At 39.5% G+C, this 27,020-nt stretch overlaps 1 protein-coding gene across 4 annotated transcripts in view; it reads left to right on the plus strand.

Moving 5' to 3' along the window:
• LOC126480907 (band 3 anion transport protein) overlaps positions 1-27,020 on the plus strand; it is a 603,907-nt gene that overhangs the window by 443,132 nt on the left and 133,755 nt on the right. For all 4 annotated transcript variants that reach the window (XM_050104308.1, XM_050104310.1, XM_050104309.1 and 1 more), the window contains one exon: positions 10,728-10,933. In XM_050104308.1, coding sequence (XP_049960265.1) covers positions 10,728-10,933 — 206 coding nt within the window. The remainder of the gene's footprint in view (positions 1-10,727; positions 10,934-27,020) is intronic.

The following is a 27,020-nucleotide window of genomic DNA, read 5'->3' on the forward strand; positions in this document are numbered from 1 at the left end:
TCCCTGAGGAACTCCACTAGATATCAATACTCATTAGTATATTGTCCATTGATCGAGATTTTCGTTCGTATGCCTCTGACGATGTTCATTAAAACCGCTAAGTTGCCATCATTGAAACCTACTGAACAGATATCCATAGTTGACTCTGTCAAACGCTTTAGTAAAATCAATGAAGGTAATGCCTCCATTCGCTGACGATGATGAGAAAACAGAAATAATGTCTCGATATTCACATACAGTCTTAAAAATGGTACGTTGAGGGAGACACATCTGGTGGCATCCAATGACTTTTTCTAAAATCGGTCCCATTCGTTCTTTAATTACACATGCAACTACCTTGTAATCTGAGTTCATTAGACTGCTCAGCCTCATTTTAGTAATATCTTTCGTGTCCATACTCCTTCCCTTTGGAGGTAGTACCGTTACACTTTCCTTGAAAGCAGCAGGAATTTCCTCTCCCCTCAAGACGTCATTAACTACTTCCGTGAATTGGGAACCTATTAGGTGCCAAAAGGTCCTATAAAACTCCACAGGCAGGCCGTCTGGGCCAGGAGACTTCCGTGAAGGTGAAGACTTGAGTATATCAAAAACCTCATCATTCGTAATTTTTAACGTTAAACCTCTGTTCTACTCCTCTGTAACAACTGCCTCTATTCCAAAGTTCTGTAAAAACTCTTGTACCGAGTTGTCGTCAGTAGCATTTCCAGAATATAATTGCTGAAAAAATCTGTGTGCTTCATTTAAGATATCCCTTTGTTCTGTCAGGACTCTGTTATCTTCCGTTCTGAGGCTGGCAACAAAATTTCTTCTTCTGTTTTTTGTGTTTTGTATCAAGTGGTAGATGGAGGTGTTTTCTGCCTCTCGATCCCTTCTTTAGCAAGGGTGGCTGTTCCACATGCGTTTTCTGGAGCCACATTCAACACCTCTTTGTACCCTGAAACATACAATTCTTTGACATTAACTTCCTGCAGGAAAACTATATCTGTATCTGACTGATACAGAAAGTCCTTCAGTGCAGCTACCTTTGCTTGACTCTGAATTATGTTTATCTTTAGGGCGGTCACGTTATATGTATGTTCCACTGTGAGACGCTACAAGACAGTAAATAGAGGACACGTTATTGGAGCCGCGTACAATAACTTCTGTTTGGATGTATATAGTGTTATTTTATTTTACTTTTATTCCATTGACGGTTTTCCTTCTTTTTTCTTTTTTTCTTTCTTCTTAGAGTTCAGTGTGACAATTTTTAATAAGAAAATTATTCCTCAAAAGCCCCTTCCGCCCCCATTGCATCGGTCTGATCCTCCTTTTCGTCCTCCCAGTTAAATCATGACGTGGTGATGTATCCCTGTCCTTGTCCAAGTCGGGTTTCATTGTGCATATCTGATGTCGTATTGTCATGCAAGGGTTCAAATGTTGTGTGTGGCGTTTCAGCCCATTCTTGTCTCTAGTTCCGATCTGAACACTCGACGACCACTTCCTTTTGTGTATCTTCATCCTTCTTTTCGGTCTCCTGTACCTTCCTCAGCCCCTCTCTTAAAGGAGGGACCAAGCTCTCTGCAGCTTGATGTGCTCTTCGTCTCTTTTTATTTTTTGATGATTTTGGTGAAATCATCAGTGAAACCTTTGGTGAGCGTCCTGGCGACTCCATGGAAGGTCAAGGAGAAGTCACCTGTCCCGCCTTCGTAGCGGAAGATTTTTGAGCTCCGTTAATTTCGGTGCCGGCAATTGCTGCTGTTTCTACGACACGTGAGATGGGTGGCGTCATTGGTTCGTCTTCTTGCGCCCCCCCCCTTTTCCTTTGACATTTCCTAAACCTGTCTGTGGTGGCCTGTCATCTGTGTGGTTGTCAGTTATTTGTTGCATCACTTCCTCTTTATGTCCATCCACTATAGTTCCCTCTGGAATGTTGGCCCTTTCATGTCTAACTACCGTTTCGTACTCTACCATGTCTACATCAGGTATTATCGATGAAGCTTGTCGCTTGTTGGAAGAGTTGTCCGACTCAGAGGGCAAGCGTGGTGCGCCCTCAGTGATGTCATTACTGGCCAGATTCTGATTGTCATTGTTAGTCAACTCTGCGATGCTTCCCATTTCCGTGTGTACATCGGAAGGTCCCACCTGCTTGGCCATATTCTGTTGATAGGGGGTCCGGCTAGCTGCCGCGGCAGCATACGTCTCTTGCATGCTAACAACTTGTCTCGGGGCAGCCGCCTCGTTAGTTGGTAACTGAGGAACATGCCTTCTACTGTACTCACTACTGACGTGCCCTGTGGTGTTACATAACGCACAAGTCCGTGGCTGCCCATCATAAATTATGAGAGCGCGATGGCCACAGATATTCAAGTAAGAAGGGATATGTCGTAAGAGCTCAATCTTAATCTGTCTAACTCCATTCAAAACCGGAAACATATATTGCTCCGACCATTTTTCTGCAATATTAGATATAACCCTACCATAGGGCTGAAGAGCAGCATTGATTGTTCCGGCAGTGACCTCGAACGGCAGTTCGAAAACTCTCACTGTTCGAATGCCTAGCCCAGCATGGGAAACAAGAATGTCACTAACGGTTCTGCCTGCATGATTAAATTTAATTTTGTTACCACACTTGTCAACTATCGAGGAGCACAAATTAGAGGAAATCAATTTCAAAAAGACAGAATTGGAAACAAAAGAAAGATGAACGCCAATAATTTCGTCTCCTGTGATCTTAACTGTTACTGAAAGCCACTCTTTGATCTTAAAAGCCTTTGGTCTTTTACAGGTCCAATCAGAAGTGAATCTAACTGTATCTCTTCTTTCACAGTTAATTTTGTTCATTTTCCAGAATGAGATTTTCACTCTGCAGCGGAGTGTGCGCTGATATGAAACGTCTGGCAGATTAAAACTATGTGCCCGACCGAGACTCGAACTCGGGACCTTTGCCTTTCGTGGGCAAGTGCTCTACCATCTGAGCTACCGAAGCACGACTCATGCCCGGTACTCACAGCTTTACTTCTGCCAGTTGGGCACACAGTTTTAATCTGCCAGGAAGTTTGTTCATTTTGTCATTTTAAATCACTGAAAGATGCAAAGTAAACAAAGCGCTCTACTGACCTTCGTAACAGCCACACAGCCGCTGTTTACGCCAGCCCTCCTAGTGCTGCTGCCACATGTCCGTCCAGCTCGGTGGCCGAGCAGCAAATTGACCACTCAGCTACCGGGGGCGGACAAACAAACATGTGATTCCATACTGCCCTTCTCTGTACACATTCAATATCTCCTGTTAACCGTGTTTGGTATGGGTTCCACACACTTGAGCAATATTCTAGAATGGCTTGCAAGAGTGATTCTTTAAGCAATCTCCTTTGTAGACTGATTGGACTTCTCCAGTATTCTACCAGTAAAAAAATGGCGTGTGACGAGGGCCTCCCGTCGGGTAGACCGCCCGACTGGTGCAAGTCTTTCGATTTGACGCCGCTTCAGTGACTTGCATGATGATGGGGATGAAATGATGATGATTAGGACAACACAACATCCAGTCCCTGAGTGGAGAAAATCTCCGACCCAGCCAGGAATCGAACCCGGGCCCTCAGGATTGACAGCCTGTCATGCTGATCACTCAGCTACCAGGGACGGACAAACAAACGTGATTTCATACTGCCCTTCTCTGTACACATTCAATATCTCCTGTTAGTTGTGTTTGGTATGGGTTTCACACACTTGAACAATATTCTAGAGTGGCTTGCAAGAGTGATTTTTTAAGTAATCTCCTTTGTAGACTGATTGGACTTCTCCAGTATTCTACCAGTAAACTAAAGTTTGCCGCCTGCTTTACCTACACTGATATTAGAGTCACAGGATACTCTGCATTTTAATTGTCGACAATGGACAGTTTTACATTTCTGAACATTTTAAGTAAGTTGCCAATCTTTGCACTACTTTGAAATCTTATCAAGATCTGATTGAATATTTATGCAGCTTCTTTCAGACAGTATGTCATTATAGATAACTGCATCATTTGCAAGAAGTGTGAGGTTACTATTAATAATGTCTGCATTATACATCATGAACAACAGTATCTTCAACACACTTCCCTGGGGCACACCTCAAGTTATTTCTACAGCTGTCAATGACTTTCTGTACAAAATAATATTCTGCATAATCCCTACCAAAAAATCCTCAATCCAGTGACAAATTTCACTTGATATCCTACATGATTGTACTTTCGATAACATGCGTAGGTTTGGTACTGAGTCAAATGCTGTTTGGAATGACTGCCTTGATCCAGAGCTTTCGGTGTCAAGCATACTAGAGGGCAGTTTTGTGGATCACTTCTACTACTCTTCTCATAAATGGGTGTAACCTGTGCTTTCCTCCAAGTAATGGGTAAGGGTTTTTGTTTAAGGGATCTCAGATAGATTGTAATTAAAAGAGGACCTAACTCAGCTGCAAATTCAGTATAGAATCCCATCAGGCCATGATGCTTTGTTCAATTTTGAAGATTTCAGCTGTTTTTTGACAACACTAACACACATTTCACTCATATTTTCAGTGGTAAAAGGATTGAATTGAGACAATTCTCTTGGGTCCCTTTGTTAAAGAACATTTGAAAGTAGGGTTCAGAATTCCAGCTTTTGGTTTACTACCCTCAATTTCAGTTACTGTCTTGTTCTCGAGTGACTGGACACTAATTTTGCTGCCAGCCTTTACATATGACCTGAATTTCTTTGAAATGTATTCGCAATTGCTAATATGGACCACCAGCAGCTGCATAATGAAAGGACAGCAACGAAAATTTGTGCTGGACCGATACTCAAACCAGAATTTCTTGCTTATTGTGTGTGGTCGCCTTACCATTAGGCTATCTGAGCACTACTCACAAACAGACCCAAACTTCCATATATTGTCAACCCTTTGTCTACAACCTGTACTCATACACTGGGTTTTGTGAAAGAGTTTTTGACAACATTTTGCTCTGGTGCTTATTGAAGGCTTAATGCATTGCTCCCTTGACAGCTGGATGCATTTCATTCATTATCTCTCTATCTTTAGACCTATGCTTTGTTTTATACCTGTTATACAATAGTCCCTGTTTCTTTAGAAGTTTCTTTACAGTGACTCTATACCATGGATGGTCCCTTCTATTACGAATTGTTGTACTGGGTACATTTTATACAGTGCAGGGTCAACTATTCTTTTAAACTTGAGCCATAGGTCTTCTATATGTTCCTGTCCCGCGCTGAAAATTTCAAGTTCCTCATTGGGATATGACTCCACTGCATTTTTATCTAGTTAACTAAACATATTTATCTTTCTGCTTGTTTTAGTTGTGCTTTGTACTTTTGTAATCAGATTTGCCACAACTGTGTCATGATCACTGACACTAGTTTTGACATAGACATCCTCAAATAGTTCAGGTCTATTTGTTGCTATTGGATTTAATATATTTCTATCATCAGTGGGGTTCTGAACTACCTGTTGTAGGTAGTTTTCAGAGAGTGGAGTGGAGTGAAGTGGAGATTACGAGGAAGGATTGAATTGTTTGGGGGAAGAGACCAAACAGCAAGGTCATCGGTCTCATCGGATTAGGGAAGGATGGGGAAGGAAGTCGGCCATGCCCTTTCAAAGGAACCATCCCAGCATTTGCCTGGAGCGATTTAGGGAAATCACGGAAAACCTAAATCAGGATGGCCGGACGTGGGATTGAACCGTCGTCCTCCTGAATACGAGTCCAGTGTGCTACCACTGCGCCACCTCGCTTGGTAGTTTTCAGAGAAGTTACGTAAACACTCTGCTTGAAGTTCTGAGAACAACAACAGCTAAATGATATAGAAAGAGGAAGTGTTGTTCCCCCTCCCCCCCCACCCCCACCCCCACCCCCAAAGAAGCTGTTTTTCTTCAAACATATGTAAGGTAATCTAGAAGTAGTTACCATAATTATCAGTTTTAGCAGATTACCGCTTATAATAATTTGTTGTTAGTATACTTTTCAGAAGTAGCCAGCAGTGGTTGCTTCTGCCTGTTAATGTATAACTTGTTTTAGCATCTCATAATGATGTAGCTAATCCCCAGAATGATTTATTTAAACTTACACTGGTGACAGGAGCTTACAAAAATACATAACTTGACTTGTTGCATGTTACTGAATCCTCTTTTCTTTGTTGCAATTTGTGAGGCATGGTGTGTAAATGAATTAATGAATTTATAAGTACAAAAAATATATACAGTGCTTTACTTAAGAATCAGATCATCTCCTTCTGTAAATATGATTGGTATAGAAGGAACTTAGATAAATGGAAATCATGTTAGGTACAAAAGAAGAGAATAATTTACTTCAAATCATTTGTATGAGGTCTGCTCAAAAAATTCCAGAATATTCATAATTTTGCACCAGTGGTGTGTCGGAGCGAATTGCAGTTGGCATCCTGCTCACATCTGTGTTTTATGTGTAACTGCTGGAAGTTTCGTTGTTGTATGTCTGTTAGTTAATGTTCAGTGCTGTATTGAGTAGAACATAGTGTCACATAGTTTGCGAATTTTGTGACAGGAGCTAAGCACTTGCATTACATTTTGCATGAAACTCAAGAAAATCTTTATAGAGACACACCGAATGATCCAAGAAGCCTATGGAGATGAGTGCTTAAGCTGTACTTGCTATTATGAATAGTTCACACAGTTTAAAAATGGCAGGACAGAAGATAAAGATTACCCTCATTCAGGATGCCCTTCGACACCTACCGACAATGCTCATGTCTGTAATGTCAACGAAATTGTGCATGCAGTTGAAGACTAACCGACATTTCAGTTGTTTCATGTCATGAAATCCTGACACAACATTTATAATGCATTGTGTTGTTGCCAAGTTTGCCCCACGGCTCATGAGTCAAGACCAGAAAGACCTTGGCCACACAATCTGTGAGCTTCTGGATCACATAAATGAGATTGGGATGTTCCTTAAGAGAATCATGCCTGGTGATGACGCATGGGTCTATGGTTATGATGTTGAGACCATGGTTCTGTCTTCACAATGGGTTGGGAGATAAAAGACAGACAGTGCTTCACGCGATCCAGCAAGAGGCATACCAAGACTGCTTCTGGAAATGGAAATAGCATTGGGAGCAGTGTATCAATTGTGGAGGTTGAAGGATACCATGCAGAATAAGTAAAAGGTAAATGTAGAAAAATTTCGTGGGCAAAGGTCCAGAATTTTTTGAACATACCTTATATGTAGGTTCTTAACTGTTTCCCGATTGCAACTCTGCTGTACAATTTAATGATGATGGTGTACACTTCAGTGAAATATTCCAGAGGTAATACAGTCACCCACTCCAATCTCCATTGGGAAATACTCAGGAGTACATGGCACCAGAAAAAAAGATAAAAAGATGAAGAGGCTTACACAAGCTAGACTAGTATGGAGAGCTATTTTTAAAACTACATTTGATTTGCTATTTATCACAATGTTAGTACCATATGCAAATAAAACAAACTTAGTACCTGGTGATATTCCTGTTGAATGGTCACTAATACATACAAGGAAGAAAAGGGCTGCAAGCTTGAACCTTGTGGAATGTTACTTGTAATTTGATACCATTCAGATGGAGACTGTAGTATAGGACTTTTATATATTGACACCCTTTGTCTTCTTTTACATGAGTATGACTTCAATAATTTCACAGAATTTCATGAGATACTGTAACATTCTAGTTTACTTAAAAGTATGTTGCAGTATACTCAGTTCAGTGCATTTTCTACATCAAAGAATATACTAGCATCTGGTATTGTATTGTGTAGCCAATTAAGTACTCTTTCAGTGTATATGTAAATAGTTTCATGAGTACCAGAACTGTTTAGAAATCCAAATTGTGATTTCAACAATTTGTTATCTGTAGCCAGATGGCTAAGAAGATGTATATGTATTAACTTTTCTAAAGTTTTAAGAATGCTGGCAGAAGTGAAACTGGCTGTAGGTTTGAGGGGATTTCCTTATTCATATACTGCACCCATTCTGAAAATTTGATTGATAAATGAAAGTTTACAAAAATAACCTAAGAAGCTAGTAAACTCAGAACAACTCTCTTGAATAATGTTAATGATATTTTATTGTAACCGCAACATTTTTTAAAATTTATAGCTAAGATTTTGTGGTAGTCATTAGTTCTTGTGGTGTAGTGAAGACCATATTAATGTCACTAAAGTTTTTTGTGAAGTTTGGTCTCAGGTATTCCAGGACAACATTTACTGAGCCTGTCAATGTTGTCTTATGGGTTACCAATATAAAGTGCCTATTAAAGAGCTGTGAAACACTACAAACTTATGGACATCTGCTACCAAATGATCACTGCTCCTATTCATCTCTAATTCTGCCACCCAGCTTCTGTGTTGTATTCCACATTATCTTTATTTTATTACCTTTGTGGCTGTGCTCTTCTCATAAAGTGTGTAATCTGCTTTTTGGATTACTTTCTACAAAAATCTACAATATTCCTTTTAATAAGGTACAGTTTCAACATTAGGGCTGTTCTTCAAAGACAGATAGTTTCCCTTCTTTTTCTACAAGGTAATTTTATTATCTTGAGCAATTCATTATTGAGCCAAATGATGCATTTTATTACATTTCTACAAATACAGCTGCAATGAAAACATGAGTTTTGTACAACTCAAATTCTTGTTGTAAATGGTGTCAAAAGCTGACTTATACTTTTATACAAAAATTGATTACATAAAAAAAATACAGAAAGGACAGGTCACTACTCATCATATAGAGGAGACACAGAGTTGCAGACAGGCACAACAAAATTTAAGCACTCAGCCAAAAGACCTTCTTTGAGAATGGGAAACACAAACACATTCACACAAGCACAGCTCACATACACATGATCACTTGTAAGATTTTCCATTCAAAATTCATGAAATAATAAACATTGTAATGATTGCAAAAAATTATCTTAAAAAAATGAAAAGGGTAGCTCTGCCTGAATATTAGTAATGGTAATGAATTCAAACGCCATTTTAAGTCACTTTTCATGTATTGCTCCGAATTTCATCAGACAAAGAAAAATATTATTTTACATATTTCTGGCAACAACCTATACAGACTACCTGCCTAACCATGGCTAAACCTATACTCCCATGGTGGGTGCTGCCACAGCAGTATAAATAACATACAAAAATTAGCGCATTTCACAGTATTGTTTAAATGATGCATTTTTAATTTATAATTAAAAGTTACAAATGTTTGACAGTTTGAACACAGGATTTGTTATTGTATTGTCATAATATTTTTGTTGTTCTGTCCTGGACTTTCCATTGTTTGATTTTGCTCCACAGATTTTCTTCCATCCTCCAAATCAGTGCTGCTTTCCTTTGTTGCTATTCTCTAAAGCATTACTCGCTTCTGTGTCTGTCCTTTTCTTTCTCTTCTTTTCTGTGTTTTATCTGTCACCTTCCAAACTGGTGCAGCATCTCATATCCTACATTATTTCCACTGATATAATTGTTCTTGGCCTTCATATTCATCACACTTTGTCCCTTACTGTCATGTATTTTTGCTTGTTATTTTCCATACCTTCCAGTGCCACACAGAATTGTTGAATCTAGACTTTCAGATTGATCACACTTCCTCCCTCACTGTCACATACCTTCACTCGTTATTTTCTGTACCTTCCATGACCATGAAAACTTGTTGAATCTCGACCTTATCAACCTCTCCTCTCTCTCTCTCTCTCTCTCTCTCTCTCTCTCTCTCTTCCCTTATTGTAGCACCACACACTAACCTTATCCAGTCCATTTACATCTGCTGCCCCCACCTTCACTCGTTATTTTCTGTACCATCCATGGCCATGAAAACTTGTTGAATCTCGACCTTATCAACCTCTCTCCTCTCTCTCTCTCTCTCTCTCTCTCTCTCTCTCTCTCTCTCTCTCTCTCTCTCTCTCTTCCCTTATTGTAGCACCACACACTAACCTTATCCAATCCATTTACATCTGCTGCCCCTGCTCCCCTTTTCATATATATCCACCCACTGACCTGCATCCCACTATTATCATCTATTTATTTATTTTCCTCTTTTATGTCACTGTGTTTTCACATGAATTTTAGTTGGTTTTACCTGACACTATTGGCCCTACTCCATCATACTTCATCCATTCCATCCTTTTTGAAAAAAGACTGTTGCTGTCCACAGTCTGGCCACAGCAACCAAAGTCTGTGGTCACGTATATGTGAGTTGTGCTTGTGTGAATGTATGTCTGTATTTCCAAAGAAGGTGTTTTGAGTGAAAGCTTAATGATATTGCAGTCTTTTCTTTGTGCCTGTCTGCGACTCAGCATCTCCTCTGTTTGCTGGGTGGAAATCTATCCTTTTCATAATACTGTTGTTATTTCATCCTGGACTTTCCATTGTTTGGTGTACAAAAATGTGTGATGTATCTCAGTATTATACTGAATGTTAAAAATATACAGGGTGATTCTTATTAATGTTTAAACACCTCTGAAGTGAAGTAGATGAAGCCAAGACAAGTAATTTTTAACATTTAAACACCTCTGAAGTGAAGTAGATGAAGCTGAGACAAGTAATTTAATATAAGACACGTGATGTCACAAATGTCAGGAAATACTCCAAAAGTGGATGGCAAATGTTGAACATGTGAAGTGCTTGATGAACTGAGAGAAGCAGAGGATAAGCCATGCTTGCATTAAGAACGGTGATGGACAAGACTGCCACATCTATTTATCATTCCACAGGTGTTGTGCTACTTGATCTTGAGGAGAGAGATCTCCCTGGAGTAGCTTACAGAGTTGTTGAACAAATGGTGATTGATGAACTGATAGAAGCAGAGGATAAGCCAACTGTGATGCGTGCGCTGCTGCTAAGGCATCGCCATGTGAATGATCATGACAAGTTTCGTTTTGGGATGAAGAGGACTTTCTCCAGTTACACAAGTTTACAGGTGAGTTTCCTTGTTTCCTTAATTTCCTTTGTAAATGTCTCTTCTTGCTGTACAATGTATCTATTTGCTCCATGAATCATTTTGTAGCCACACTTTTAATGCGTGTCTCTCAAATCTTTGACATCATCAGTCAGTTTAACTGAGAAACCGAGATACCATATTATTAGTGTATAAAAATGCTCACATCTCATTTTCATCCTGTGTCATAAATGAGATAATTCTGTTGAGTTTCACAAACACCTACTTTCAAATCACTGAAGAGTTGTAAGTAGTTAATTAGATGGACAGATTGTTCCAAAGGGCAAAATATCTTTGTAGTGACTTACTTTGTAGTGGCAATTCCATCACTTCTGTCCAGCAGAGTATAAAGAAGTAAGAGAGTTGTGTTTATGCAGCCGGCAAGACAGATCTGTGAAAGGAAAGTGGGAATGTGTTCTATAATACAATTTTTGTTGATTGTCTCCATATAATCAGGAGAGAAGTGTCTTGTACAGAGTGAAACTGTTTTGTAGTAAATATAATGTTGTTAATACCAATGATCAATTGAAGACAATTGATAAAGTATATTGTAATAATAATATTTATCACAGAATCAAAAACTTTTGTTATTGCAGAGATTAAAAGAGCTACTTTCTTATTTAGTGTGGTGATGTCAGAAAGTTGTATGATGATGTAACTGAAGACTGTAAATATAAACTTCATTTGAGCAAAGTGAAATAATAGTAGAGATAAAATATAAGTTTTGAGAGTGAGGTTGACAAAGATTTGTTATCTGGATGAAGCTATAATTAGTTAGCATAATCAAAACATACATCAAAGTGTTCCTTGATACCTGACAAAGCCATACTTGTATGTGGTTCAAGTGTGACTAGTTATATAAGATTATGTACTACACCACAACCGCTAAATAGCTTTTTATATTTACCTAAAACAGCAGCTGAATTGTACACCACCTGCAGCCTCATAAATTTGTCTCTAAAGGCAGATATCCAAATTAAATAAAAATAGGCTACATTATTCAGTTGCATAGAGTTGATACTAACCCCCAATAATGACTACAGTTAAGGGAGCCAAAGTATTCTAGCATTGTGGCCTAAGAAAGTTACACACTCAGCAGAATGAAAATTTGTTTTAAGTTAACACGGTGCACAACACTGAGATTCAGTGATGTTATTTTCTCTGTCACAGGCAGTGTACTGCCGATTTTAGTGTGTGAGCACATCTCATGGACCATCTCAAAGCTTCCTCTCTATATCTTACAAACCTTGGATATTCTTCCAAGTTCTTGGCTGAAAGGCTGTAACAGAGAGATCAACTTAATCGTAGCCTTAGGAATTTTACTAAGTTGACACATTTTTGCTCTTTAGTAGTATATATGCCACGATGAACGTTTGTAAAAAGCAGAAATTGTGTGTTTGCTTAAGACCTGAACCTGTATACCAGTCCTTCATTGGCAGTGACATTCCAAAACCATGTCAAACAACCCTAAGTATTTCACACTGTTTTATTTACACAGCAGATCAGAGAGAAATAAAACATACATTTTTCTGGACAGTTGTGTTATATTCATGTTATTCGAGTTAATTGTTAAATTGTATAGCAACAATATGTTTATTCATTATTAAACTGACTACAGGATTAACTTCAATTTTTTTTTTTAAATTCCAGGCTACTTTGTTAAATACAAGTTATAGGACACGATGAAATAAATCATTAACATGTGTATTGATTTCTATAGCTCCCATACTCTTCTACTTCAGTAACTAAAGTCTTCTACTTCAGTGACTAAATCATAAGATTGATTTTTAGCTTTGGAGAACTTTTGCTAGAATTTTACAACTTGTTATCAGAAAAACTTAAGTAATTTATGTGTTTATTGTGTGCATTTCCTGCCAACTAAAACACTGAGATTTCTTTTCTTATATTGGGAGATATTTGTCATTTCCTTCTCAAAGATACATTATTTCACCTCACAATGAATGTTTTTAATATTCCTTAATTCAATGCAATTGAAAAGATTCTTCCCTACAACAATTTGTTCTGTAGAAGACTGTCCTTTCTACTTACAGGTCTATAATGATTTCACTGGATTATTGTTCATATTCTTTAACTTTATCTTCTCTAACAAACAGCAAATACAGGGGTTGGACAAAAATATGGGAACACCAAAAACACAAGACTTTACCATGCCAAATATGGTGTCGGAAACCTGTTGGCATTCTAGTCATGTTGTAACAGATAAATACAGGTTTTGTATGGTATCTTACACCATTCTTCCTGAAAAATAGTGGCAAATTCAAGTAACAATGATGCAGATGGATAGTGATTATGCACCCATCACTTCCAAGTAGACCACGAAGGCTGACTAACATTGAGATATGGTGACTTTGGTGACCAGGGGAGATGTGGCAGCTCATCCTCACGCTCACAAAACAATGCCTGGGTAACACACGTTGTGTGATCAGGTGCCCTGTCATCTTGGAACACAGGGTCATCATTGGGGAACAAACATTGTACCACAGGATCGACTTGATCAGCAAAAAATGGTCACATAATCCTTGGCACATTCACCCAAATGACACTTTCCATAGCCCAGGTTTTGTCGCTTCAGTACCATGTATTCCTGTTATGGAGATTTGCATCACTGTTGTGTGGTTTTGAAAGTCTAGCTCACCCTGCAATTCCATGCTTATGGAGCTCTCTTCATGTTGTTTTGGTGCTGATAGGTTTTGTGAGTGTGACATTCAGTTCTACAACGACTTTTGCAGCCGTTGTCCTCTTCTTTTTCATCACAGCTCTTATCAATGACCATATGTCATGATCAGTCAACACACAATTTCGTCTGTATTTTGACTTAGTGGATGATGGCTTTCCGCTTTCCCTGAATTCAGATCTCCTCCTTGGAATAAGGTTTTACATTGACAGTATGTGGTTAAGTCAGAGAGTTGGACTTGAATGGCACAGTAACTGTTTGTTACTGATGATCCAAGAAGTGTCAAAGTTTATTCCTGAATTCACTTTGGAATGAAAAAGTTAATGACACCAAGCATTATGACGGCCAGTACCATAGTCCACACATGTCCCTGGTGAAGATATTATGACCACCAGTACCATAGTCCACACATGTCCCTGGCACAGAGATCACATCTTGCCAAGCCTGGTGACAGCACTGGTTGCCTCATGTAGAGGAGATTCCTGGCTGAAATAAGGAACTGAAGAACCTGCTGGTTCCTTAGCAAGACTGTGATTGATGAACCACTACTGTGGTCAGCCTATGGACCAGAGAGCTCATTAGGAATGAACTGCATGGTACAATGGTACAGTCTGGATGCCAGCCTAAATACCATGAAGGTGCCAGAATACAGCCAGATCTGTTTGAGGCCATGTGACCCTGCCGCAGAGACAAGTAGGTCCATGGGGCCAGTGATCTTTTGTGGTGATCACGATGCCACCTGCTGGCCCAGTGGACACATTTGCCTGCTGTAGTGTTCCTTTCAGCTTTGCTGTGTGGCCACCTGCTTGACACTGGTTACTTTGCAAGAGTGCGAATGGTCCTGACAAAGCATACACCCCATCCCTCCCCCCTGGTGAATGAAAGGGTGTGGCATATCTCAATGTCCCAGGAGTCAGTGTCAATTAATGTGGACACCTAGATTGTGGGAGGGCTGATGTCATTGGCACCTGGAGGCTGCATAGCCTGTTGTAGTGGTGGCTTGAGGTTGCTGTCAATGGTCCTTGGTGCTGAGGTGTCTTGACACTGCAACAAAAAACTTTGTGAAATATTTCCAGTCGGGGGATCGATACACTGCAAGAACGCATCTAGTTGATATGTGTTACAACTGCCAGCACCCATTGCTGGTGGCCCTTGGAGAAGACGAGTACCCAGCCCTCATCCTGTAAGGAGTATCAGTGGCAGTTCCATTACCAGGAAGGTAATTGAAGGGCAGTTGGGTGAATAATCAAGAGCTGTGATTGATTGGGCCTACCATGCAGTCTTCATGTGGACTAGTCCCATCTTGTGGAGATGAGCAGTAGGAGAGTAAGAACAATGTGACTGCCTCATCCAACGCAAGATGCTCATGCAGCTTTGCTATTTGTGTCTGGAATATGAGGATGAATGTCTCCACAAGGCCACTGAATGCTGGATGGAAGGGTATTGTATGCATCCAGGCAGTGCCATGTCCAAACAAAAAGTGCCAAATTAAGTGAGTGTATAAACAGGGAAGCATTATCTGTCACCATAGTTTCTGGAAATATTGTGATGGAAAAAATGTGAGCCAGTACTTGCATTGTTTTCGCCAAGAATGTTGAGGACATTCAAAACACTTACGGAAATCACTGCTTGCATCAGTGACACTTAACGAGGATAATGCTAAAAAGTGCCAGCAAAGTCTAAGTGGAGGAGAGACCGTGGTGATAATGTGTCCAGCCAGGGAGAATATCACTGCACTGGCTGCCTGTTTGTTCCGACATGTGGTGCATGCTGCAGCCATTTTAGCAGTGTAATTGTCAATACCTTTCCCATATACATTTGGTGAGTCAGTGACCTTCTTGGAAGAGTGTCAAGATGTGTTGTCTGAGGGTTTTTGGCATCACTACTCAGGTGCAACCATTGTCCCCCTGAAGCAATAGAATGCCATTGAGAGCTGATAGTTTTTATAATACCAGTATGCTTGCTCTTGCGGGTGGTCCACTCATTTGTGATTCACTGACCAACCATGGTCCACTAATCAAATTACTTTCTGAATGACTGGGCCATCTAAATATTGGTGGACAATGACTACCAAATCCAGACATAAGTTCATCACCACTATTTATGCTTTAGTATCTTTGTTGGGAGCACACCTCTGGCACCAAGATGAACTCCAGGTCTTGTCCAAGGAGCAGTCTTGAGAGGAGATCAGCATTGATGTGCTGCACCATGAACCTATACTGAATGTTGTAGATATACCCTTACTAGGACAATGCTGACTGCTAGATATGACGTGCTGTTCTGGTTTCGAATATTGCAATAGCCAAGACTTCCTTCTCTATTTAGCTGTAATTATGTTGTGCTTGTGTCAGTGCCTTGGAGAATCCTCAGTAGAGCATTCCACCATATCAACCTCTTGGAACAGCACCACTCCCAAACCATAGTACAATGCATCTGCCACCACAGTTAAGGGACTGGAAGAGCCATAGGCAGTGCAACATACTGAATGAGGAAGAGCTTGTTTGAGGTCCTGGACAACTTCGTTACATGAAGAAGTCTAATTGTACTTTTTTTGCAGTAGCTGATGGAAAAGTTCTGTGACGGCTGCCGTGTAAGAAATGAATTTTTATAGTAGTTGAATTGTCCAAGAACAGATTTTAGTTGTTTAGTGTCATTGGGGACTGGGAGGGCCCGGACGGCCTGGATGTAGTGTGATGGGGGCCGCACCCTGATGCATTGAACATATGTCTGAAATATTCTACTTGTGGTACAAGAAACAGTATTTGTAGCATTTGTCCACATTACACTTGAGATTGCCACTTGAGCACATCAGATAATGAGTCAAGGTTGGCGGCTAAATATTGAGCATTTTTACCAGACACTGTAACTTCATCTAAGTGATTGGCAATCCTCAGCAGCTCTAATGTGTGTTCTAAATAGTGTTGATAGGTAGCCAGTGCAATAGCAATGCTAAAGGGGAACCAATTACACCCGAGAAATCAAAATGGAGCATTGACGAACAAGACTTTTTTGACGCAGTGGGAGTTGGAAATATGTGTCGTGCAAATAAATTTTTGCAAAGATCTCACTGCCCATGAGGGGCACCATAATGTCTTCTATTCTAGGTACACAGTAGACATCAATTAAGGACTAACCATTAATCAGGGATTTTGAAGTCTCTACAAATCTTTAGCGAACCTTCCGTTTTGCCATAATGATGATGGGAGTGGCCCACTAACTGTTGAGGACTGGGGTCAAGTTGCCCTCATCCTGCAGGCTTTGGAGCTCACTCTGAAACTTATCCTGGAGTGCAAAAGGAACATGGAGTGCTTTGAAAAAGCAGGGCATAGCCAAGGGGAGGAGCATGACTTGTGCCTCAAATCCTGTGAAGCCGGCAGAGGGATGTGGATAAACTAATCCAAATGTCCACAGTGCAGACACCATGTCTTGGCAAAGCCTGGTCACAGCATTGAGTGCTCCATGGAGAGCACCGAAGATCCTCCTGGTTGCTTCGCAAGAGTGATTGAAGAACTGCCACTGTGGTTGGTGCCTGGCCCAGAAAGCTCATTTAGAAATAAGCTCTTCAGCCTAGCCTGGGCACCAGCCTAAATACCAGTAAAGCAGCAAGGTACAGCTGAGTCTATTTGAGGCCACATGACCCTGCAGAGGCAGTAGGTTTGTGGGGCCAGTGATCTCTTGTGATGATATTGTTGCCACGTGCTGGCTCGGTGGACATGTTTACCTTCTGGCTGTCATCTACCAGAGTGACCCCTGGTGCTCTGCTGTATAGTTCACCGCTTGACTCTGAAGTTTGACTGGTTGCTATCGGAGAAGACAAATTTCCCCAACGTAGCACTTCTGACTGCGACTGGCACTTACAATGCGGTGGGGGCATTGTGTTGTTCTTGGTCAAATACAACAATGCAACCTGTAGGCTGCATTTATGTTAAAACATGTATTTCTCTCACAGTTTTTCCATATTTTTGTCCAACTTCTGAATATGTAGAAGAGTTGTCATAATCATCAACAAAGATACATATTTAAAAACGGGTTCATGAAAGCAATGTTCAGGTAATTTTGTAAGATCTTTTCACATGATAAATGTAGTTTATAACTTCTAGTGCTACTGATAATGCTTGACTCAGTTTCAAGTAAGTCTATCAGATAACCAGAATGTGTATTTCTCTCTGTATGTTTAGTGCCCTCCACCAAAACACTCCAAGATGCTCCTTCATCTTATATGGTTTCTTAGCAGCTGATGCTTTTACATGTTTCCCATTGTTGCTCTTGGAATACCTTACTTATTGTCAGTGTGATTTCTGGTATTACCTTGAATGTTCTTGTATATTACAACAATTCTCTTACTGTAGTAATTTCAGTTTTGACAGTCATAAAGCTTTTGGCGTGGAACTTATAAAAAAAGAGAAAGTATCTGATGATTAGAATCCAAGTAAATAAAAAATTGCAAGAACATCATTTCTCTCTCCACGAAACACCTACAAATCACTAGTGATTCATATGTTACTACCCTGACAGCCTAAATAACAACTGGTTCCTTTTCAAAATCTATCCATAAATGTGCACAATATATACTCTGCTGGCCATTAAAATAGTAACACCAGAAAAGAGAGAAATTAATGAAACTTTTCTTATTATGAATATATAGTATGACGGGAAGAATACAGGAGTGATTTTGGAATGACCAGGATGCAAAATTTTGTACAAAGACCTGCCGTCTCTGGCATCAGCTGTGGTTCTAACCCAGCTGGGCATCAAGTTGAATTGATCTTGTGACCAGAAGTTTTCAATGTGTAAAATATCTGGAGATCATGCTGGTCAAGGTAACAGTCTGACATCCTCTGTATCAAGGTAAATCTGGATACCATGGGAAATGTGTGACCTTGTGTTATCTAGTTTAAAAATTACATCACAGAGACCTAAAAGACAGGGAACAGCCACTGGCCTTAACAAAATGTAATGACAGCTGTCCAGATTGGAGCCTAAGGTGATTATGTTGTTGCCCTCCAGACTATCAAGCTAGCTGCTGGGCCTGTGACAGGTGCTGATGGTGACGGATGCAATCTGGCAAGTTCACATAACTGGGACTCATCTGAAAAGACAACATGGTGCCACTTCTCTGTCCATTGTTGCTGTTGGACACAGGACTAGCAACATACCTACCTTTTCTGCTGTGTCAAGGGAAGCTGAAAAAATGGTCGCTACGCTGACAGCTGATGATACTCCAAATGTCACCACACTAACCATGTGGATACTTATCTTGCTACAAACAAACTCATTTCTTGACTCGTGGTACGTGAGATGACCAAATGATTCTGCACAGTCAAGTGAACAATATGTGTCACTGAGATCAGGCATGGTGCTGAGTATTGCTTTCATGAGGCCATTGGTTCCATATTTGCTTGACAGTCATGGGATCCATAGCATTGCAAGCAGCAATATGTAGATTGATAAACCAGTCTTGATATTTCTAGATCATCCCACTGTAGAATTCATAAAAGTGTTGATAGATGTTTCTTTTTCTTACACAAGACATTACATGACCTTCAAACAACCAACATTTCATGGTGATTTCTGAAGGAGAAATCCAATGTGTAATCATTCCTTATTTTCCGACTACAGTGAAACCCCTATTTCACATTATTGTGTGGTCCAGACTCAAATTGATGAAAATTCAGAATCAAGAAAAAGTTAAAACCCCTAAAATACAAGCAAAAACATATTTAATTGACATAAACAAATAACAATCATAATCCTCTCCAATAAAATCTGTATAAGTGAAGGAAATGAAATGTACAGTACAATGTTTATATAATAATTTGTGGTAATGAATTTCATCAGTTCTTAAAAAATCATAGATGTGTAACAGCAAGTAAAAACTTGTCAAAAAATTTAAATTGATATCTGGGTGAAAGGTAATCAAGCTCTTTTCTGACATGGTATGACCACATAACTACATTTTTTTATGTGTATAGACTGAAGCGACAAGTGAAAATTTGTATACCAACGCCGCAAATTGAAACCAGGTCTCTCGCTTACTAGGCAGGTGTGTTAGCCACTGAGCTACACTGGCACAGTGGTTCACACAACTGCACCTATTACTCTGGCATTCCTCCCTCCTCAATCCAAATTATCAGTGCTGCCCCAGTCCTCTTTAAACTCCCCTTTCACAAAAACAGAATTGCCAAGGCTCGCCATGTTATGGAAAAGCACCTCAGCATCGTCAAAACACACATTTTTTAGACATTTTTCCTTTGTACTCACCCAGAAAAAAGCAGAAATTGGTGATCATGGTGAATTGAAACAAAAACTGTGAAGCCGTTGAAAGTCAGAATCTAACATGTGAGGGTGTGTGTTTTCCTTCCTAGCCAATGGCAGTGCATAGTACTCTGGTGACATGAGTGCAGTGCTCTCTAGTATACTGCTTGTAAACTTTTCCTTGTTCATTGTGCTTGGTGGTCAAAGTGGAGCGTTCTGCAGTATTGCATATGTGTGCTGTTTGCACTTCGAGCTTATTTCTTGCTGTAGTGTAAAAACAGTTTTGCAAAAGCACATATACACACACAAGTTTCCCTTCACATATGGTACTTATTTATACCAATAAATATGAAATAAAGTTATGTCTGCTGTGATTAAGGTGTTTCTCTATCCCAGAAATCTGTTACATTTATAACACTCTGTCTGCCATCACAATGTATTAAACACCATTGAGGACTGCAACAAAGATGATGAAGCCATTGCACAAATGTTGACTGAACACGTCCTGTTAATTGTGGTGTCACACATAGCAAATGGAGTAGTAGCCTTCATTGGCTGCATTTGATAGAGGCATGACATGTGTTGGTTTCTGTTGACAGGCTCTGACCAGTACTACTATAAGTAAAATTAATGCATAGTAGTGAAGGGTGTATGAGATATAACGGTTTAAATAAAACCTAAGTGGAAGCTGCAGTCACTCCATTTGCTATACAGTGATCACATCAGCCATACTTTGGAACAACCCACCGAGTAGCTTGCTGTTCATCTCACTGTATGCTAGAAGCCAATGTGTTAATGTGTCATCCCCATGCTCTACAGGTTTTGGCTGCACATGGAAAACAAACATCCTAGATGTCACAAATATCTGAGATGTTGCAATCTGGCAGTTTTCACTATGTTTCACAGTTTTCAGCTTATTTCACCATGTAGGCTATAAATTTTTGCTATTTTTGAGGTGAACATAAAACGAAAGATCCCTCAAAATGGCATGTTTTGAGGTATAATGTACGGCAGTAGTGTGTTGGAAAATGGCTCAATTACTTCGTACATCATTAGCAAAAGTGATAGGTTTTTCAATTACGTACCCTACAGTATTACTAGTGGCAAAACCCACTTTTATCTAATGGGTATATTATATGATATAAAATTTTGGCATTTCTTTCTTGTTTGTTGATGGATTTGCAATTAGGTTATGTCAGTTGGCATGATGAGAGTTGATAAAATTCTTACCTAGGAGGAGACTAAAATTTTTATTCACCAACTTTGATTTACAGCTTCTTTGCCTGTTTTATACTTCATAATCCAGTACTTCAGAAATTTCGAATGTTTTATAGGCTAAGGTCTGTAACCTTATTATTTATGAGTAAACGAAATGTGTTAGTATGGTGTAGTGGCTGTGCTGGCTGTTGGGCGATGTAACAAGTCATCAGACGATAAGAGCTCACTAGCCTGGCTGATGTTTCCTTGATTCTGATCAAGCATATTTTTTGAGACTCAGTGTTTGAATTTCAAATGTTGATTATCTATATTGTTGCTGAATATAGTACATTGGAAGTAAATGCAAAAAGATGAGACTGACTTATAAATGGCACAAGAAAAGGTGGCAGCTGAGCCCCTTCGTCACGTATTGGCTTGGTCTGGAACATTTTGCTTTACTGTCATGTTTTACCATTGCAGCCCCAAGCTAGCAGTAGTTCTATCATAATTGTGCATTTAAGCTAAATGTTGCAAGCTGTGTTGGCAAAGCCAATCATGGATTATGTCAGTGTTTCCTCTCTCAAGTCTCTGCTCTCCGCAATGGCATAGAATATTTAATTCCAGTCTTTTGAGTCATTTATCTCGTTCAGTCACATCAAAGGTCAATAGGAAGAAAACAGGATGAAGTCAAGCAAGACACTGAGTAAGAATGCAGAATAGTGGCAAACATTACAAGGAAGAAATGTAAAATTGGGTAATTTTTAGTATTGATCACGAGAAACATAAAACTGGCGAATGTAAAATCAAAGTTCCATTTATAAATCGTGTTACTCCACTTACTCTGTGTCAGTCCACTGTAATGCTTATAACTTACGTATCAAAGCATGTAGAACACTTCATGCTAATTTGATGCTTGATGCATGCTGTCTACATGGTGTTGCAGTTTTAAGGGTCAGCAGTGTACATTTTGAAATGACTTTTAATCATCCACAGAACTACAGAAAACCACATTAAGACAAACTACACATACAGTCTTTTGAATGCTACATGGAACAAAAGCCACAAAATTCTTGAAGTAGACAAAACCAGCGGAATGGCCATTCACAATAATACTTGTTGTAATTGAAAAATTTGGGTATCTGCAACTCAAGTATGTTACTTGAATCACTTGTTACCTATTTTAATAGAAAGTATTCTGATCTCTTGTATTCTGCCTCAGTACATTGTCTCATTTCTTTTTTTGTGAATTATCATGATGGCAGTCATTTTCGTTGATGGAGGATGAAGATGGGAGCATGTGTGTCCGAGTTGACGCTGAAGGGGACTTTAAACAATTGAACCATGTAATTGGATTATTCTTTGCCTTAGTCATTGTATGCCCAATAGCTTCTGCAGATCCTAGTAGTCTTTGAATAATATGCAAAACAAATTGTTAAATTCTTATGCTATATTGTTACAAGCATGATGAGAATGCTACAGGATTTTAGTACTCATACAATTTATAGCAAATGTTGAATAATATCTTACTGATTAGCTTCTATGTTATACAGTAACAAAGCAGCAAGATTTATGATATTACGTAGTTTCTGTTGAATTTGTATCACTTTATGATAGTTAACTTTGGCAGACACAAACAGCTTAAGCAAAGTTTGAAGCTCTGTAGTTGTATCGTACCTATCATAGAAAGTTGGGATGTTATGCTATCTGCATTCAGTGTTATAAAATGCAATAAAATTACAAGCATCTCATTTAAAACACAAAAATCCACAGTAATAAAGTCAATGAAGTAGCGTGAAGCTTTTCCTCTTGGCTGTTTCTGTATTTTTAATGTACTTTTCATCTTAACTATACACTTTATAAATATTATTTATGAACTAGGATTCAGTTGTTTATACATTAAAGTACTTACAAAGTAGAGGTTGTCATAATGTTCTAAATACACGGTGTAGTTATCAAAATAACTCATAAATTAAATCTCCTGTGGAATGATACTTTAACGGATGTATGCTAAGTCATATTTTAGTGGAATAGGGCGCCACTCACCTGGTAAATGAAGTCATAAAGTATGCATTAACAGAAATACAGTTATTCTTTGGAGAATAAATATAATTATGTAATTTATGTGCTCGATTTACCTATCCACCAATTGACTTTTTTGTGTAGGATTTGGCAAAACACTGAACAAATGGGACTTACGAGGGTTATCCCAAAAGTAAGGTATCCTACTTTTTTTTGAGTACATAGATCTACTTATTTCTACAATGGTTTACATCAGTTTACAGCTTGAACATTTAGCTATTTTTTGACATCATCACCATTTCTGTCGATGCATTTTTGTAGATGCTGTGGCAGTTTTTGTATGCCCATGTCATACCAGCTCGCTGTCAGCTGCGCGGCTTTGGCGAAGAAGGATGCCGCCTCTGGTGTGATTGTTGCTTGGTCTCAAGTGTAAAGTGCTATGCCCAGGTTTTATCACCCGTGACAACTGAGTCCAGAAAGTTATCCTGCTCGGCTGCAAGGTGGTGAAGAAATGCGCGGGAAGTATCAACTCATTGCCACTTGTGGTCTTCAGTCAGCATGCATGGCACCCATCTTGCGCACACCTTTCGTTAAAATTCTGAGCGGTGTTTCGAGAAACCTCAGGAACCAACATGCAGAGATCATCCAGGGTGATCCACTGATTTTCATGCATGCTTTGCTCAACCTTCAACACCGTCTCCTCAGAAATTGATGGTCTCCTGCTCCTTTGTTCGTCGTGAATTTCGGTCCGACCAGTTGCAAACTCTCTACTCCACTTACGAACATTTTTGACATCCAAGCATGACTCGCCATACACTTCCATCAATTAGAGATGTATTTCAATTGGCACAGTGCCCTTTGCGGTCAAAAACTGAATAACTGTGTGGAATTTGCACTTAACGGTAACATCCAACGGGAGCTCCATTCTCAACAGCTGCCAAGCCAAGACTGAGCGCCTCAGTGCGGTGTGCACATGATAACACACAGCGCGTGAAGCACTCTTCATAACAGTGTGACCAACTGCCACACAAACAGAGTACTGCACTTACTTTACTTACCTTACTTTTGGGATTACCCTCGTATATAAGTGTGGAACACCTACTATCGAGACTAGTTATGGAGTCCTAGCACATCTGCTATTAGGGCATCTGCATGTAATAATTTTTGTCCTCTGCAATTGTGCATTGCTACAAACTGTTTCATAAAAATGCAAATACTGTAAGATTTAATATGGTTTTAAAACTGTTGTGATTACCTTGTCATTATTTTGTTGTTACTATTGAAGAATTTGTGTGAGTTTCATGTAAAACATCCTAGAAAATGTTGAATCCTTATTTATAACTGAAAAATTAGCACATAGTGCAGGAAGATGAGAGTGAAACAGCATTGCAAAAAAAAAAAAAAAAAAAAAAAAAAAAAAAGGTTCATGAAGGTGACTTCCACATACAATATGCTAGAGTTTGAAATTGACTCTTGGTGTAGATAATGATATAATAATAATAAAATGCCAAAAACTTCTCATTGATTAAGAAATGATTTGGCTTAGAGATTAAGTACTAATATCTTATGTCCATGGTGATTCCAGTATTAGAATAAGAGCTTGACAGAACTTTGGCAGACTTACGATCAAATAAGACAGAAGCATAGATAACATACCCTTAGAATTTCTCTCGCAGGAGAGCTTCTGTAAAGTTTGGAAGGTAGGAGACGAGATACTGGCAGAAGTAAAGCTGTGAGTACCGAGTGTGAGTCGTGCTTCGGTAGCTCAGATGGTAGAGCACTTGCCCGCGAAAGGCAAAGGTCCCGAGTTCGAGTCTCGGTCAGGCACACAGTTTTAATCTGCCAGGAAGTTTCATATCAGCACACACTCTGCTGCAGAGTGAAAATCTCATTCTGGAAACATCCCCCAGGCTGTGGCTAAGCCATGTCTCCGCTATATCCTTTCTTTCAGGAGTGCTAGTTCTGCAAGGTTCACAGGAGAGCTTCTGTAAAGTTTGGAAGGTAGGAGACAAGATACTGGCAGAAGTAAAGCTGTGAGTACCGGGCGTGAGCCGTGCTTCGGTAGCTCAGATGGTAGAGCACTTGTCCGCGAAAGGCAAAGGTCCCGAGTTCGAGTCTCGGTCGGGCACACAGTTTTAATCTGCCAGGAAGTTTCATATCAGCGCACACTCCGCTGCAGAGTGAAAATCTCATTCTGGAAACATCCCCCAGGCTGTGGCTAAGCCATGTATCCGCAATATCCTTTCTTTCAGGCGTGCTAGTTCTGCAAGGTTCGCAGGAGAGCTTGTGTAAAGTTTGGAAGGTAGGAGACGAGATACTGGCAGAAGTAAAGCTGTGAATACCGGGCGTGAGTTGTGCTTCAGTAGCTCAGATGGTAGAGCACTTGCCCGCGAAAGGCAAAGGTCCCGAGTTCGAGTCTCGGTCAGGCACACAGTTTTAATCTGCCAGGAAGTTTCATATCAGCGCACACTCCGCTGCAGAGTGAAAATCTCATTCTGTATTTTCAGTTTTCATATACCTGTCATCCATTAACTTGTTGTCTTAGTATTTAGTTTGCCCTTGAAGTCCAACAAAGAACTCAAATAATGCATTTGCCACCCTTTCACAAGGATACATGCCCTACCCATTTCCATAATAGTCTTTGTAACAGTGCCAACTATGTCCTCCACCCAAGTCAGTTTCCTAACCCATTTATTTATTTTCCTGTCTCTCCTAGTATTCCCCATCAGCATTCCTGTATTGATTACTGAGCAATCCTCAGTTTTTAAACTATTTTTGCTTTAAAAATATATGTCGTACTGTCATAAGTCAAAACTGGTAGTAAAATTTTCCAAATTGGAAAGTTAGTTTTGAAAACACTTATTAGTTTATCAACAGTACTGTTGGCCTCTTTTTTCTTGTTTTCTGCCCATAAAATCGTTGGCTTTTACTGCCCTAAATACAAAACCTTCTCAGTTGGTTCTATGCCTTCCTTGTTAACTTGTATTCTTTTTAATGCGTTGATTCTGCATCTTTTATTCTTATTATAATTAATTTTCAAGCTTTTTTCAAATTTGTTGTGTTTCGTTTTTAAATTGATTGTTGAAGTTTGTGAGCAATAGAGGAAAATAGTACAATGTCATCAGGAAAACAAAAGTGGTTCAGATGTCTTCCATTAACATGCATTGCTTCTTGACGTTTCCAGTTTAAGGATTTAAAAACTTCCTCTAAGATTGCTGAGAATATTTTTGGTTGTCTGGAATCTTCTTACCTGACTTCTCCTTCATTCAGGAATTCCTCACTTTTCTGATGTGCAATGGAAGTGTATAATTAACGGATACAGTCTTCAATATACTAACACAGACTGAATCAGTGTTTTTTTAAAAAAGCCATTAATATACATAGAAAACCTCCTTGTTGGTGCTTCACATTTGATGTTCGGTTCTGTATGCTGGAGAAGTTTTGAACTGTTCTGGCAGATGACAGAGCCATAGTACAGTGTCAAAATGGTGTCTACATATGACTATTACAAGCTGCATGCTGTTATTGAATTCTTGTGTTCATAAAAAGGAACAATGGTGAACATCCATAAATGTTTGGGTGCAGTGTATGGCAATGCTGCAGTTGATAGGAGTACAGTTGGTTAATGGATAAAGAAAGTTACAGCCTCAGGAAATGCAGAAACAGAGCTCCGTGATCAGTCACGCTCAGGATGTCCTGTCACAGCCACTGCTCCAGACATGCTGAATTGTGCGGATGCCATTATTCGTACTGACCAGCACATCACAATGTGACAGTTGGCTCTACAGTCATCAGTCAGCATTAGAAGGGTGTTTGCAATAATCGAAACTCTTGGATATTCAAATAGGTGCTCATGATGGGTTCCAAAAATGCTCACAGCAGACCACAAGATTCAAAGAAATG

This window comes from Schistocerca serialis, chromosome 5 (assembly GCF_023864345.2).
Source record: "Schistocerca serialis cubense isolate TAMUIC-IGC-003099 chromosome 5, iqSchSeri2.2, whole genome shotgun sequence".
NCBI lineage: Eukaryota > Metazoa > Arthropoda > Insecta > Orthoptera > Acrididae > Schistocerca > Schistocerca serialis.